The sequence below is a fragment of the Carlito syrichta genome, unplaced genomic scaffold, assembly GCF_000164805.1.
Source record: "Carlito syrichta isolate Samal-C Ts95f unplaced genomic scaffold, Tarsius_syrichta-2.0.1 Scaffold308888, whole genome shotgun sequence".
NCBI lineage: Eukaryota > Metazoa > Chordata > Mammalia > Primates > Tarsiidae > Carlito > Carlito syrichta.
Genome location: NW_007252984.1, coordinates 509975 through 521175, shown reverse-complemented (window position 1 = coordinate 521175; position 11201 = coordinate 509975). Strand labels below are relative to the sequence as shown.

Here is an 11201-nt window from a genome sequence, read left to right as displayed (position 1 = left end):
GACCTGCTGGGCTCTGGCGATCCTTCCGCCTCAGCCTTCCGAGTAGCCGGAATTACAGGCATGCGCTACCACGCCCAACTGATTTTTTGATTTATTGTAGAGATGAGGTCTCGCTGCCCAGGCGGGTCTCAAACCCGCGGGCTCAGGCAATCCACTCACCTCAGCCTCCCAAAGGTGCGGGGTTACAGGCTGAGCCACTGAGCCTGGCTCAGTATATTTTTTATTTTTATCTTTTCATTCCATTTTCCACAGCCTGTTTTTCTTTTTTTTTGAGTTGGAGTCTTACTCTGCTGCTTAGGCTGGACTGCAGTGGCATGATCATGGCTCATTGCAGCCTTGACCTCCTGGGCTTAGGCAATCCTTCCATCTCAGCCTGCCAAGTGACTGGGACTATAGGCATGGGCTACCACACCCAGCTAATTTTTTGAAATTTTTTAATAGAAATGAGGTCTTGTCATGTTGTCCAGGCTGGTCTCGAACTCCTGGGCTCAAGCAATCCTTCTGCCTCCACCTCCCAAAGTATTGGGATTACAGGCATAAACCATCATGCCCAGCCTACTTCCCACAAACTTTCAGAAGTTCCCTCATGTGTGCACAAAGAGATTTGATGTGTTTGATGTTATTCTATAGTATTGCTTAAAACGGCAAAAAGTTGGAAACAGGCCTAAATGTCCCCTTTATCGAGGATTTCTGTTATTCCTTCTGAATTTTATTCTGTGCCTCATTAGCCTCGGTACTCAATCCTCTTTAAACTGTAGTTCAGCTCTAAAGGTTTCTTGATCTCTTCCTCAAAACCCTAGCTGTCAGCTTGGTGCCAGTATACCAAGATATGACATGAGTGCTTGGCATGAGGCTAGACATGGTCTCCTTGAGGGCTGGGACTATGTCCTATCCATCTTTGTTATGTGAAGGACCCTAGTAAGAAGTCTTGTTTGTGGTGAGTACTCAATAAATCTTGAAAGAAGTAAATGAAGGGGAGGGTCAGAGAGGGGGGATGTAGTAGAGAGCCCAGGAGGTTGAGCAGAGGCAGCAAGAGAGGGGAGCTAGTGGCCGGGTGCAGTGGCTTACGCCTATAATCCCAGCACTTTGGGAGGCCGAGGTGAGAGGATTGCCTGAGCCCGCTGGTTCAATACCAGCCTGGGTAACTTAGCGAGACCTCATCTCTACAATATATTAAAAAATTAGCCGGACACGGTGGTGTGTGCCTGTAATTCCAGCTACTTGGAAGGCTGAGGCGGAAGGATCGCCTGAACCCAGCAGGTCGAGGCTATGGTGGCAGTGAGTGTGCCACTGGCCTCCAGCCTGGGTGACAGAATGAGACTCCAACTCAAAAAAAAAAAAAAAAAGAGAGGGGCTAGTGAGGAGTGATGTTGACATTCTGCTTTGATCCTAAAGGGCTAAGTTCTTCTCACAGCCCTGTTTTCAAAAGCCTACTGGGCCAGTCACGAAGATCATGTGCAAGAGGAAGCCAGAGGCCTGAAGGTAAACCTTGCCTACACTGAGTCCAAGGCTCATGGGTAAACAACAACTGGTATCTGAACTGATGAACTGATTCAGGGGAGAACCTCCAGGAAGAATCACAATTTTCTTCTTAGTGAGTAGACTAACTTCTTTAGAACCAGACAGATTCAAATCAGCAGGAGATTTTAGAGCTGGAGGGTGGGTCCAAACTTTTTTGTCTTTTAACAACAGAATCCTTCTCTCAAAACAATTGAGAATCCCAGTATATAAAACCTATAGAGTGGAGATAGTTGAAGTGGGGAAAGAGAAGCTCCTCCCTGCAAGGCTCTCCCTCCTCATCTTTTCTCCCCTGAAGTAGCCTCTGAGACACCTCTGTGTCAGCCCTCGGGTTTTCCACACATTGCTTGGAAACCAGGTACAGTCCTGCCTCCACCATATGTCACGAGGAAACCAAAGCCCAGCCAAAGTGCCTCATGGTCTCATAGCTTGTTCATGGTAGAATCCAGGGAAAAGTAATTTTCAGCCTGGCTTATTGGAATCAAAGTATAAACTTGAAGGCACAAGCAAATCGCTTGAGGCACTTGTTAAGATGATTCTGATTTACTAGGTCTGAATTGGGGCTAAAGGGCCTACAATTATAGCAAGCTCTCAGATGGTGCTAAATTGAAGACCACTAAGTAGGTAGCAGGCAGCAAGAGGTGGGCTTTTCTTCTTGTACAGGAAAAAACACAGGTAAAGGCTTGTCTTAGCATAGAAGTTCCAGATATTACTGGTTTAGGATAAGGTGGGTAGGGTATTCTGCTGCTATCAGCAGCTTTCTGTCTCAGATTAAAAAAAAAAAATCTATGTAGCCGGGCGTGGTAGTGCGCGCCTGTAGTTCCAGCTACTCGGAAGGCTGAGGCGGAAGGATCGCCGGCGCCCAGCAGGTCGAGGCTGCCGTGGCCGGGAGTGGCCACTGGGCGACAGAGTGAGACTCCAACTCAAAAAAAAAAAAAAAAAAAGAAGAAGAAAAATCTATGGTCAGTTGGACAACTTGTGCTACAGAAAGAACTTTGTTCCTACTGTTACAATATCCATTTTACAGATAAGGGAACTGAGGATCAGAGGTTAGCTGCCTTCTGTCCATCACAAAGCTAATAAATGACAACTCATAACCTGAACCCAAGTCTTTTGACTCTAAGACATAGTTATTTTCCCATTTCAAACTTCTCTTTATTATGGGGTATTTGGAGTATCTAAATGGACTATACTCATGATAGGCTTAAGAGGTCCAAAACTGAACTTGACACGCTTCTTTTAATCCCAACTAAACACACACTGAAACCTGGGCTTCAGGGGGGATGTGTGGTTTCTCCGCATCCACCACATGTAACAGATGCCGACTGTTTTTCCTCTCTGATCTCTTCAGAGGTCTCTGGACTTCTGACTTGATCATCATTGAACTGTCCAAATCATCTGAAGCTCAAATCCTTCAAGGGGCAATCAAGTGCTGGTGCAGCTCTTTGCAAGTTGCCTTCCTCTGTCCAGCTGGTTTATGGACTAAGCATCCACTGGTGGTGTCAAACTCAAACATTTCTCAGAGCCAAAACAAAAGTAAACGTGAGCTCATATTTTGAAACATTAAATCGTTCAATTTTCTCCCCCCAAAAAATGGGTTTTTGAATAGTTAATAAAAGAGTGCCCTTTGGCTTTAATCTTAGAATTCTCTTCCACTCATTTTTTATTACTAAACTCTGTAGAACCTCATTCTTGGTTTTAATTGTAGGCAGAATGCAAGGAGGAAGAACCCCCAGGTTGACTCTGTCCCTAATTAGCACAACAAAAGAAAAGAGGTGTTGGGATTCCTCCAGGCTTGTGCCAGTTGCTGTCTGAAAAAGTTTCTCTCAGAACTTGACCAGAAGATAGTCAAGGAAGTAAGAAAAAGCAAAACTGGAACTAATCCATGTAGTTACTCATTGGTAGCTCAGGTTTCTATGAGTCCTGCTATGTAGAATGGCCACCATCCCGATAGCCTTATCATACATTCTTGTCTTGTGTTCTCTTATTATTTTTCTTCTTATGGCACTTGGCTCAAGTCCCACTGTTGGGTCTGCACCCTGGTTAAGGGATATTTCTTTCCTTTACATTAACTTAGGGAGGTTAAAGCCAACTCTGATATTTGGGAAGAATGAGGTTCTACAGAGTTTAGTAATAAAAAATGAGTGGAAGAGAATTCCAAGATTAAAGTAAGCCACAGGGCACTCTTTTATTAACTATTCAAAAACCCATTTTTTGGAGCACATATGATTTGATAGATGATTTCACATATCTTATTTAAACTTCACAAAACTCCTATGCAGGGGTGGATGAGGAGATCCACATGGTTCTATAGAGGTAGTTATCAAAGTTCCTGCTTTTGTTTTTGGTGGTTTGTAGGCACTTACTACGTTATTAAAAAGAACTAATAAATGTATAAATAAAAGTGGGCCATGTATGAACCATTGTGTCATAAAGCAAGAATTATGATGAACCCGATTCTGTTTTAGAGGTCACAAAAATAAAAAGAGGCTGGGTGTGGTGACTCAAGTCTGTATTCCCAGCACTTTCTTGGCGAGACCTCATCTCTACAATAAATCAGAAAAATCAGCTGCGTGTGATAGCGCATGCCTGTAGTTCTGGCTACTTGGAAGGCTGGGGTGGAAAGGATTACCTGAGCCCAGCAGGTCGACGTTGGGGTGGCTGTGAGTGTGCACTGCAGCCTGGGTGATGGAGTAAGACTCCAACTCAAAATCAATAATAATAAAAAATAAAAATAAATCTTATGTGCTAGAATTACACCATTTTATCCATAAGACATTGGGGTTGAAAGAGGTCAAATAATACAGCTTCCAGGCAGGGCCAGATTTGAATCCAGGTCTGTCTGGCTCCCAGTTTATTTCTCTTTCCACTATTCCATAAGAAAATAAATATCTATGCCTCAGATGGGAAAACTAGATGCCTAGAGTCCGTGGCACTCACTCTCTTGCCTTCCTACTTGGTATCATCTAGAGACAAGTGTGCTAATGATGAGCTACAGCAGTTGCCACGTCCACCAGCACGTGGAATGGATCTCTAGGGGCCATTTTCCCACTTATCTGAGCATCATGTTGCTTCAGGCGTCTTACCGCTTAGTCTGCATCCCAGGCTTGTGAGGCACACCTTTCCTTTTCATGAGTTTCTCCATGGCGTTGGGGTGGATTATTGGACGGACAGGGTGTCGTTTGTAGGTTCCAGGATACTTCTTTTCCACTGCCTGCTCACGCCTGCAGAATGAAAGAAAAAGCCATATCTCAGTCACCACAGACAGAAAGGATGGGCAGGATGTTTTCTCAGGCTAATTCTGGCCACATTTAACAGATACAGACTATTTGAATAACAAGGCTACTATTCACCTTAAAAAAATACGAAATTAAAATTAACCTGACTTAATTCTGCTCTTCAGCTCATGGATCAGACATGGACACTGACTTTCTCTTCCCCAATATAATATAGTAAGTCAGTGGCTGTTTTGGTCAGGACCCCAGGGGTTTCTTGTCACCATCAGGGATACCTTAAACCACTTTCAGCAGCCAATGTCCTTCCCCGGAGGCAATAAGTTCCCACTTACTCACACAAAGCCCTTCTTGAAACAAGAATCCCTTTTCTGAGCTATATGGCAGGGTGAAGTGCAAATGTCTGTCAAGTGCATGTTTCCCTAGAACTTGCTCTGTGGCAACTCCACTAATCTGCACACCTCACCAGGGGCAGCAACCTGTGCTCAGCACGTCCCTTTTGGAATGTGGAGTGAATGAATAAAGTATCTGCCAGTTCTGAGTAGCAGCAACACAGAAGAGTAGTACGTTTCTGCTGATTGGCAGACTCAAATCAGTAAGGACAGACACTGGTCGGGATACATACTTAATGAGCTCCTTCTCCCGCATTTCTAGCTGCAGCATGATGGCACTCAGTTCCATGTATAAATTATTAGCCCGCTCAAGCTTTCTCTCATAGTGTTCACGAATATCCAAAGCATGCCTATCAAAGAAAACAGAATGAGCGAGGTCTACTAACTTAGGGGAGAACAGCTTAATGAAATAAGAAACAGGATGGTTTATCACAAAAGCATTTGCCCAAGGACCCTTCTATTTTTAAGCCTGCTTTGTTTGATGCAATGACTCACACAAGATGGAGTGGGAGATAGGAAATCTAAGCTCTCCACTTGGTTAATCCTTAAGGGCCATCCATCCATCCAGAATAGCCAAGAGGACCACAGGTAAAAATCTGAATGCGATTTATGTATAATTTGTCGCCTTTACTGTGTAGTGTTGGCACTATCTTAATAAGACTACAATATAATATATTCATATATTAATGAAAATACGCAGTTAAAGCCAATACCATGGTCACTCATTTATATGTACCCATGGCACAGAGCATGTCTAATATAGTGGCTGCTATGGTCTGAATGTTTTTGTCCCCCAAAATTCATATGTTGAAACCTAACACCCAAGGTGACAGTGTTAAGAAGTGGGGTCTTGGCCGGGCTCGGTGGCTCAGCCTGTAATCCTGTGCCTTGAGAGGCTAAGATGAGTGGACTGCCTGAGCCCATGGGTTTGAGACCCGCCTGGGCAACTTGGCGAGACCTCATCTCTACAATAAATCCAAAATTAGCTGGGCATGGTAGTGTGCGCCTGTAATTCCAGCTACTTGGAAGGCTGAGGGGGAAGGATCGCCGGAGCCCAGCAGGTCAAGGCTGCGGTGGCCGGGAGCGGCCATTGTACTCCAGTCTGGGCGACGGAGTGAGACTACAACTCAAAAAAATAAAAAGGAAATAGGGTCTTTAGGAAGTAACTAGGTCATGAGGGCAGAGCCCTTATGAGCCCTAAGAACCTTAGATTAGAAGAACTTGGTAAAATAATCCTAGCAGTAGTGTAGCCATTTTGGCTCAGCACTAGCCCTATCGTGTATTACTGAGCCTTTCTGCTAACCAGCCTACTCTTTTACCTCTTAGTCATTAGCAAGAAGTAAAACCCACCTTCCAGGGTTAGGACCTGGTAATTATTTCTAGCCCTTTAAGCATGTCTAGCCCTAATTGTTCTTCAGGCATCTATGCTTCCTGCGATGATGTATTGTTATCAGTCTTCCATAACCAGCCTCCAGCCCAGCCTCTGGCCCACAACCTGGAATAATGAGATGTGGTGCCTGGGGATGTCTAGAAACAAGACTTATGTGACTTCTGTTATCTACATCAAAGAATATAACCTCAGGATTTTCTTCTTAGCCTAAAAAGAGAGCCTTATATATATCCAACTTTTTAGCCTTCAATGCTATGCTCATCTATGAGTGCCTGTCCCTTTTTGTCTGTGGAAAGTGGATAATAAGCTTTGCTTTTTTCTCCTTTGCGATTCTTTGCATTATTCCCATGGCACCGGCCCACTTTGCCTCAATTTACCCTTTCATCTGGTGGCCTGTATGGAGAGGATACCCCAACATTTTTGGGGTCCCCCTCCCCTCTACAACTTTTTCCTCACCCTCCTCTCTTCAAACCTGTGTCTCCTTGTGGACTGTGCTAGAACTATGGCTCTGGCCGAGGGGCTCCCGGGTGTATCTGGGCCCCAGGAAAGGCAGCAGACTACTGTGGCCCATTAGGGTGGGAGACTAAGGTCGATCCTTTACCTTTTTCGGCAAGCTGAGCTCTCCAAGCTTCTCTGCAGACCAGACTAGATCTCAGAAAGCAACTGAAGGCCTTTTTGCCAGGGCAACTCCCTGGAAAGGTAAGAAGTTCCCCAAAGGAAGGTCTTGGACTGCCATTGCTTGTTGGGTGAGAGGCGAGGTACTTGGCCCCTCTCATTTGCTATTTACTCCCTGTTTTCCTGCCTGAAGATGAGCTACACCAAGCGCAGCCCTGCACTGCTTCAGTGTTTTTTTCGGTATGAAGTAACATCTCCAGTGAGTCCAATTGCTTATCTGGTCAGGAAGGGATCCAGGAACAGCTGAGAGGTCACCCTTTCTCTTTCTCTAAGTCCACTTGGTCCCAGGGCCCTCTGCAGAAGTCTTGGCCAAGTCTCCCAAGTATGGTTTCAGAGCAGCTCTAGCACTGGGTCCTGGGGCCCTTGACAGTGAAGGTGCAGCTTCCGGTGGGTGGAGGAGACAGAGGATGCGCTCTCTCACTTGTTCTCACACACACAGGGTAATTCCATTAGGCCTCTGTCTGGAATGCTGGACTCAATACGTATATGAACTTTCTCTTTCTCGTTCTCTCTCTGTCACTGTCCTTAGGATGCTCTCTTTCTCTCTCCGTTCCAGGGCTCCTCATGGGAAATTCTTAGTTGGTTGTGGAAAAAGATTCATTGTTGGCATGTCTTTTAAAAAATCTCAAACATCTTTCGTTAGAGAAAGATATCTGTCCCAAATGTCTCACATTTTATTGAAACACAGCCTGGCCAGAATATAAGTTAGGCGATGGGGAAGTTTGGCCACACGGAGGCTCCCTGGCATATAACACCTTGATGCAACTTGATTTATACATTAGGAGGAACAAGAAACATAATGAATCCCCTATGTCCAGGCCTTTTTCGAGTTAGCTCGTCATCAGGGCCTATACTCTTCCTGTTGCATGTTTGTTCTCACTCCTCTAATAGCTACTTCATCGCCAGATGACTAGGATCCTGCTGATCTAGCTGCCCCTGCTTCTTGAAACCCACCTTTACCTCTTTACCCTTCACAGTCTCCTACCATGGAAAATCTGGCAGTAATTGGGGTAAGCAACAGCTGCCGGGGAACTGTTTCAAGTGTCATCAATCCAGTCACTGGGTTAAAGACTGCACCAAGCTGCTACCTTCCACCCGTGTCCTAAGTGTGGATGGGTCAGGCACTGGGGATGTGATTGCCATGTCTGCCCAGCTGGACAGAGGTGCACCCCCCAGGTACCTGCACAGCTGCCAAACCAACACACAGAAGAACCGTCTACTTATTCTCAGGCACCAGCCATGTGCCATACAGCTAGGTTGGACTCTGAGCTGGTCCTACTGAGTGTTTTGCAATCTGATTGACACACCTCAGGTTCAGTTGTTCCCTGCTCTCCTGAGCACCTCATATAGCCAACTGAAATCCAGAGTGGAAATCTGTCACTGGTAGCCTTATCTCCTTCATCATCGATACTGGGGCTACCTGCTCAGCTTTAACTGAATTCCCTGGTCCCCTCCTTCCTTCTCCTGTCTCTATAGTAGGGGTCAGTGGTGTTCCTTCTAAGCCCCTAACCACAATACCCCTGCCATGCTTACTGGGAAGTCAAATGTTTCATCATTCGTGTTTGGTCATTCGCACTTGCCCTGCTTCCTTGCTCAGCGGGGAAATTATGCGTCAACTTGGAACTTGCATTATTCTCTACTCAGAACCCCTGCTGGCTTATTTTGTAGGAGTACTCCACAGGACTCTTAATCCCCCTGAGCCCTCTCCAGACCAGGGCCCGGCCCAAAAGGCCATATCACCCCCTCGTATCCCTTCTTACATCGAGGAACAGGTTCCCCCTCTAGTTTGGCATTTCTACCCCAGGCCAAGCTTCATCAGCTATGCTGCATTACCAGGTCCTAACCCTGGGAAACCAGTTTTACTTCTTGCTCATGATTAAGAGGTAAAAGAATAGGCTGGTCAGCAGGAAGTCTCAACAATACATGACAGGGCTAGGGCTGAGATAAAATGACTGCACTACCACTAGGATTATTTTACCAAGTTCTTCTATTCTAAGGTTCTTGGGGTTCCTACCTTTCACCTTATATTAAATATATATTATTAGTGCCCTTATTAAAGAGACTTGAGGGAACCCTTTGTCTCTTTCACCATGTGAGGACACATAGAAGTCACCATCTATGAGAAATGGGCCTAATGGACACTGAATTGGCTGGAGCCTTGATCCTGGACTTCCCAGTCTCCAGAACTATGAGCAATAAATTTCTGTTGTTTATGAATTACCCAGTCTAAGGTTTGTTATAGCAGCTAGAACTAAGACATGATTATCTATAAATATCCTTTAATAAATTGTAAGCATCTTCAAGCCAAGGACTTCAAGGACTAAACCTTATACATTTCTGGACTTTCATGGCAGCTTAGACAGTGGCTGAATGAACGAATAGCATTGTTCTAGGAATCTTTATTGCAGTGATATAATAAAGAAGATGACAGAGTTGGGAGGAGAGAATAAGGGATATAAAGGAGGACTTTCAGGGAAACTTTTTTTATTTTTTGAGTCAGAGTTTCACCCTGTCATCCAAGCTGGAGTGCAGTGGTATGATCATAGCTCACCCAAGCCTCTACCTCCTGAGTTCAGGCAATCCTTCTGCCTCAGCCTCCCAAGTAGCTGGGACTGCAGGCACACTCCACCATGCCCAGCCAGGGCAACTTTTAAAGAACATAACAGTAAAAAACAGAGGTGAAGGATGTTTAGAAAGTTAAATAGTGATTCACAAAGAAAGACCTGGAGATGAGAGGAGGTAGAGAAGGAGAGATGAGCTGACCTGAGTTCTTCTCTGCGCCTTCGAATTAGTTCTTCGTCTAATCGGTGTATACAAGTTCCTTCACTTTTGATCTTTTCAAAATGTTTTTTCACTTCTTCTCTCCATTCAGCCTGGGTGAGGACAAATTATATTTTGTTAATACTCTAGGAGTTACAATCCCTAATATATCCATACAATCATATACAAGGTTTTTTTCCTTCATGCTTCTACCGAAAAGTTTTATTCAGAATAGTTGTTGAATAAATATTAGTTGATTGATAGCAAAATATCTCATGCCACTGTATCTGTAGGTCCCATCCCATGCTCTATATTTCTATTCCAACATATGATGCTATCTTTTCCCCAGTTTTCCTGCAGCACTGCCCACGAGGAACATCACAACAGGCATATTGGCCATCACTTCTGAAAGAAAAGAGCTCAATTTAAGGCAAGATAGTGGCTGAGGTAGACTGGCCAGGGGAAAAATAGTTCTGATAATCACATAGGTATGTGTATGATGTGGGTATGTGTCTGTGAGATTATGATTATCTTTACAATTAGCACCAGATTTCCTGTTAGCTTTGTTTGGAAAAATATCTTTGGAAAAAATTTAGACAAGACCCTAGGGGCATGAGCAGCAGGAGATGAGAATAAAAAGATAAGAAACTATACAGAATTTTGGAGTTGAGAGAAGGAGCAGAACAAGAGAAAAGGAGGAGGAGGAAAGAAAGTGTATGGCCAAGCAATTCAGTAGTTTGTAACAATTTTAGGACAGGGATGGATGTTTAATGCATGATTTAAGTTTGTTTAAAATTTAAACTTCTCCCAGTTTTCTTTGACATTCACTTTGCTTTGGGTGAATTTTTTTTTTTTTTTAGAAATCAAGGAAAGGTGCTGAATTTCACATTTGGTCAATAATAGGACAAAGATAAAAGAACAATCCCCAAGGCAGTAGGAGAGGAAGGCAGATCCAGAGTGGCCATACAATTTTAAATCTCCCAGGAATTGACAGAAGTATTAGAAAAGATATTGGCATTTCCACAGGGCATGAAATTTCAAGTCAATTTTACCTAAATTTTGGGGGGCAGAAAAACCGCTGCTGGAGTATGGCCTATAGGTAGTTTCTATATTATGCTGAGATGACTGTCTCAAGAAGCTAATGAGATTAAGATCATTTCCAAGTAAGGCTAGATGTGTAACTAAATGTCTATAATTGTACTGTCTTTCTCTAAGACTATTCTGTTGAATGTC

General features: G+C 44.2%; 1 protein-coding gene across 1 annotated transcript in view; it reads right to left on the bottom strand.

Annotated features, from left to right (window-relative positions):
• The window catches only part of MAP3K13 (mitogen-activated protein kinase kinase kinase 13), a 23323-nt gene extending 12955 nt beyond the window's left edge, over nucleotides 1-10368 (bottom strand). The window contains exons 1-4 of the mRNA XM_021716731.1: nucleotides 10339-10368; nucleotides 9972-10081; nucleotides 5377-5493; nucleotides 4605-4742 (exon numbers count right to left, since the gene is read on the bottom strand). Of these exons, the coding sequence (XP_021572406.1) occupies nucleotides 4605-4742; nucleotides 5377-5493; nucleotides 9972-10081; nucleotides 10339-10368 (395 nt within the window). The remainder of the gene's footprint in view (nucleotides 1-4604; nucleotides 4743-5376; nucleotides 5494-9971; nucleotides 10082-10338) is intronic.
• Between the last annotated feature and the right edge of the window lie 833 nt (nucleotides 10369-11201).